At 37.1% G+C, this 5802-nt stretch overlaps 1 protein-coding gene across 1 annotated transcript in view; it reads left to right on the plus strand.

The window, feature by feature from the left end:
• Nucleotides 1–439: 439 nt before the first annotated feature.
• LOC107569619 (E3 ubiquitin/ISG15 ligase TRIM25-like) overlaps nucleotides 440–5802 on the plus strand; it is an 8450-nt gene continuing 3087 nt past the window's right edge. Inside the window, exons 1-5 of the mRNA XM_016255737.1 lie at nucleotides 440–1042; nucleotides 1372–1467; nucleotides 4205–4438; nucleotides 4529–4664; nucleotides 4779–4838. Of these exons, the coding sequence (XP_016111223.1) occupies nucleotides 440–1042; nucleotides 1372–1467; nucleotides 4205–4438; nucleotides 4529–4664; nucleotides 4779–4838 (1129 nt within the window). The remainder of the gene's footprint in view (nucleotides 1043–1371; nucleotides 1468–4204; nucleotides 4439–4528; nucleotides 4665–4778; nucleotides 4839–5802) is intronic.

The raw sequence follows: 5802 nt of genomic DNA on the forward strand, positions 1-5802 counted from the left end.
TAGTTGATATATTCATCATGTATATGAAGAATCAATGTATTGGACAACACTGAATCTCTCATGTTTGCTGCAGTCTCAGTCTTGCTCAGTCACCAACTTCACCAGAAAATAATACAAATCATGTTATAGTGATGTAACATGATTTGTATTATTTTCTGGTGAAGTTGGTGAGGCTAGTACTATTAAAGTACAGAAATCAGTATGCAAAGAGATAAATCGTATTCCATTCAGAGTATTTTAGTCAACTTTGTCATCTAGACAGTCTAGTCATAAAAAAAAACAAACACTGAAATTAACAAGTTGCAGAAAGTCACTCCCTGCAGAAAAACCTGTTTCTGAAGTATGTCATCAGGAGGATATATAACCCCTCCAGTTCATATAAGAAGGAACTGCCGAGCTGCAGTGCGTATCGTCTCTCTGTCTGTGTTCATACAGTGAAATGGCAGAAGCCAGTATCTCGTGGGCTGAGGATCAGTTGAGCTGTTCAGTGTGTCTGGATCTCCTGAAGGAGCCAGTGACGATTCCCTGTGGACACAGTTACTGTAAGGGATGCATCACAGACTGCTGGAATCAGGAAGATCAGAGGGGAATCTACAGATGTCCTCAGTGCAGACAAACCTTCACTCCAAGACCAGTTTTAAGCAAAAATGTGGTATTTGCTGAAATGGTGGAGAAACTGAAGAATACAAGACTCCAATCTGCTCCTGTTCCTGCTCGTCATCGTCATCATCACACTGAACCTGGAGATGTTCAGTGTGACTCCTGCACTGGAATCAAACAGAAAGCAGTGAAATCCTGTCTGGAGTGTCGAAGCTCTTACTGTCAAAATCATCTTGAACAGCATGAGAGTCTCTTCAGAAGTAAAGGACACAATCTGATGGACGCCACTGGACAACTGCAGGAGATGATCTGCCCTCGACATAATAAAATGCTGGAAATTTACTGCTGGACTGATGAGCAGTGTATCTGTATGCTGTGTTTGGAGGATGAACACAAAAATCATGACACGGAATCAACTGCAGCAGCAAGGCAAGAGATACAGGTACTGCTCCATACTGGATCTCATGACAGTCAAGGTCATTTCTCTCCTCATTTGTCATATTATTTTTCTCTCAATCAGGAAAACAAATGTAATTAACTGTGTTTTAAGGTGTATTACTGAATATATTAATAAGAAATATTTCTTGAGCAGCAAATCAGCATATTAGAATGATTTCTGAAGATCTGAAGATCAGATTTCATCACAGAAATAAATTGCATTTTACCAAATGCCTTAGTGAATACATGAGACTTTTATAAACATTCAGAAATCTCACTCACCCCATCTTATCAATGGTAGTGCAGATTTAATCATACTTTTGTTTTCTGCAGGGAAATATGAAAGAGGAACAGAGAGAAAACCAGAAAAACATCCAGCAGAGAGAGAAAGATCTTCAGGAGCTGAGAGAGGCCATGGAGTCTCATAAGGTATGTTTGGAGAAGAAGATAACTTCTTTTATATGCAATGCTAAAGACTACATTTGCTAACCTTTGCCATAGTAAATACACATTACGGTTATGAAAATACCAGAGACTGCATAACTGTACAATGAGAGAGGAGACAGCACTCAAACATCATCAGTTCATATAATTTCATGATAAATTAATAGAAATGCTTATTCTTTTAAAAAGAATGGGACAAAAACATGAAAACATATCAATATATATATATTTTAAATGTAGCTGCCTTTGGACTTCATGGACCCTCATTGAGTTGTTTTGTGCATTCGATCACAGATAAATTGAGTAGCCACAACTGACCATGTATGCATGTTCTCTTTTTATGTGAAATAATGATAAATACTAATTTGATAAATGCACACAAATTACAAAAACAAATGAATAAATGATTGTTATTGTAACATTTATACTTTATACATTATACATACATTAGTCATATATCGATGTTGGAGTCTTAAGTCTATGTAAAAACCAAACGTCCGGTTCTGTCATATTCGTTTTCTGATCTAGGTAGTTTTATCAGCTTCCTCTGGTTGTGTGACATTCTTCTATGGAGTCAGGGTTGGGTCGAGGTCCAAGGCTATTGGTCCTGCCCCGCATTGTTGCCAAATTAGGCAACTTTTACAATGTTGACACGAGTTGTTTTTAGTTTGCAGGTGAAAATGATCTCGTCCCCACCCCCTAGAATGCAATTTTGATGGAGGGGAAAACCACAGGGGGAAAAATGCAACTGGGCTAGTTTTGGCCTATTTTTGAATAGCAATCGGGCTGTTTTTTGTTTTTTTCTTTCTTTTTACACAGACCCGGGAACCCTGCCGCCCGGCCCGTTATTAGCCCTGGCTCGAACTGGCCCAACAGTGGAAAAGCGGCTACTGTGACTCACTGACTGACTGTAATGTCAAGTCAAGTTACCTTGATTTATATTGTGCTTTATGCAATACAGATTGTTTCAAAGCAGTTTACAGTGATAAACAAGATGCAACAGAGATCAATTCTGCATTAAAACAGATTTTTTTCTATATGATACATAGTGTCATGTAGAGAAAACAGTGATGTCATCATCCAGCTCAGTTTAGTTTTCATCTAATAGTATCAGTACACTTAATTTGGTAATATTGCCAAATTTTAAGTGTCCCCAACTAAGCTAGGTAAAGGTGAGAGTGTCAAGGTACCCAAACTCAATCGGTGACAGAAATGGAGAAAAAAAACCTTGGGAGAAACCAGGCTCAGTCGGGCGGCCAGTTCTCCTCTGACCAGACAAACTAACATAGAGTGGTTTAACCCTTAATCAGCCCTTGGGGTCCAGCTGACCCCATTTGAATTTTCCTTAATTTTTTTAAAGTGTTCCTTTCATCTCAGGGGCATGACATTCTGTGACTTGTTGTCTGATGTCTTTTGAATTGTCTACTTATGCAAATTATGTCACATAATTTTGCAGAAATGTCCCTCTCTCCCTCTGTGTGTGGTGTGTGTTAAGTCTACCCCTTCACATTGTTGTGCATTTATGTTTTGTGCATTTTATTTGCCAAAATCTAAAAAATGCCCTGGACACCTATGTCACACCGGTGTGTGTGTGTGTGTGCGCGCGCGCGCGTTTTTGTGACAAATGAAATGGTATGACATAGGTATTACAAGGAGAATGTGACTTTTCAGGACATTACCCCATGTCCCCACTTTTCAAAATGCTTATAAATCACACAGAATGGAGTGTATTGAAAATCTGAAATAGCACAAAGTCTCCTGTGAGGGGTAGGTTTAGGGGTAGGGTTGGTGTAGGGCAATAGAATATACGGTCTGTACAGTATAAAAACCATTACGCCTATGGGATGTCCCCACTTTTAACAAAAACAAACCTGTGTGAGCGAGTGAATGAGTGAACATGCTTGTTCCATGTTGCATTTGTGCTCTCGTACCAGTCCTTTATTTATGAGTGGAAATGTTCATATTTATGCCAGATTTGCTGATTGTATATGCAATTTCTATAAAAATACTCTCTATTGCAATCACACACACATGTGTGTTTGTGTGTGTGTGCATGAGATAGAATGTTTGTTCCAATTTGCATTTGTGCTCTAGATCCAGGCCTTTATAAAAATTTAAAACATTCCAGATTTATACTGGGTTTACTACTTTTTTGACAAATGAAACTAAAAAAAAACAACCTTTTTTTCACTTTTCCCATTAATTTTCAAAGTGGGGTCAATCTGACCCCAAGGACCTTGAACGGTATTTTTTTTTGCACACCTTTAGAACAACCAAATCAAGTCCAGATTGTTTGTTTGTGTTTAGATAGATTATTTAGGAAAAGAACAAATTCTAACCTTTGACAAAAATATAGATTTTTAATACATTTTAGAATATTTAAATATATATTCACAAAATATATATCATAAAGTTGCGAGGAGAAGTTGAAACATGAAGAAAAATTGACTTGAAGCTGAACTGAAAAATCAATGGACCTCTGCTGGATATATGTGGTCATTGCACTTTCTTTCTTTAACTGTAATTCTTAAAGTTTTTCTTCTAACCTGCAGATGGCAGTATTCTATCCCTAACACATGGGCCAATATCCAGAAACCTGTTATATTTAATTTAGGTCACCATTGAAGTGATTTTTTCGTTAAAAACATAGTTTTCCTTAAGCCAATTTATGGCGTACTTGAGTAATTGTGCAGTAAATAGTGTGTCTATGTGTGTCTAACAGCGCTTTGCACAGACAGCAGTGGAGGACAGTGAGAGGATCTTCACTGAACTCATCCGCTCCATTGAGAAACGTCGCTCTGAGGTGACACAGCGGATCAGAGATCAGGAAAGAGCTGCAGAGAGTCGAGCTGAAAAACAACTGGAGCGACTGGAGCAGAGGATAGATAATATGAAGAGAACAGACACTGAGCTGAAGCAGCTTTTTGAAACACAGGATCATATTAAATTCTTTCAGGTAACAAAAATATTTTCATACACAGAAATGAGGACTTCAACAGACTTATCTATTGACAGAGAGCTTATATTTTTGTATTTGTCTCTGTAGTTCTTGCAGTCTATCTCTTTCTTTGACATTGTCGCTCCTCATCTGTCTTTTGACGATGTAGAGAAGTCAATCTCTCAACTCAAAGACAAACTGCTGCATTTCTCCAGAGAAACTATAGAAAATATGTACAGAAAAGGTAAATAATAATTCATTATTGGAAATGAGTTCAGCATTATTCATCAAATATACAAATAGTTGTAGTTAAATTTCTTTGTGAGAAGTAACTGCAGAAGTCTTTTGTTGTCCGTAGTGAAAACAGTCCAGGTCATTGGTGCTCCTGAATATCAGACCAGGCAGGAGTTCCTACAATGTAAGTTATATATATATATATTTTTTTTTTTCATTATTGGAAATGAGTTCAGCATTATTCATCAAATATACAAATAGTTGTAGTTAAATTTCTTTGTGAGAAGTAACTGCAGAAGTCTTTTGTTGTCCGTAGTGAAAACAGTCCAGGTCATTGGTGCTCCTGAATATCAGACCAGGCAGGAGTTCCTACAATGTAAGTTATATATATATATATTTTTTTTTACAAAGAAAGTGCATCAAGATGAAGGCCAAAAAGAAGGCAGAGTGCAATCATTTTTAAACAGTTTTGATTGAATATTTGTTGATGGAGATGAATGGGCAGGTTTTGAATCTACTGCAAATTGAAATGAATGCAACACAAGTAAAGTTATATCATGAATAGGCAACCAAAGTGGGTTTTCCTTAACCTACAGGAAGAATAGGTACAAAAGCTGTCACTGGGGCAGTAACTTTTCAAAAGGTATACCTTTCTAACTTATTTACCCCTAAGGGGTGCATATTAGTACTTTAAATGTACTTAATACTTTTTGAAGGAGTACTGCCCCAGATACCATACTATGTTACTCATTAAATAATTAGTTTATAACATTTTTGCACACGTTTAACATAGATTTGTTGCAGCCCTGAATGAAATTCTACTTCATATGTTGAAATGGAGTGAAGTTTCATTGAAGATTTTACTAAACTTTATTATTATAAACAATAATATACATTGCAAATGTGCTATATAAGTTAAAGATCATGAACAATTCTGTGTTTATCTCCATCAGATTCTCGTCTGTTGACTGTAGATCTGAACTCAATCCATAATAAGCTCAATATTTCGGAGGGAAACACGAGGATCACTGTCACTGACACACATCAGTGTTATCCCGATCATCCAGACAGATTTAATATTTGGATGGAGGCGTTGTGTAGAGAGAGTGTGACTGGATGCTGTTACTGGGAGGTGGAGTGGAGCAATG

Source organism: Sinocyclocheilus grahami, unplaced genomic scaffold, assembly GCF_001515645.1.
Source record: "Sinocyclocheilus grahami isolate Dianchi unplaced genomic scaffold, SAMN03320097.WGS_v1.1 scaffold1365.1, whole genome shotgun sequence".
Classification (NCBI taxonomy): Eukaryota; Metazoa; Chordata; class Actinopteri; order Cypriniformes; family Cyprinidae; genus Sinocyclocheilus; species Sinocyclocheilus grahami.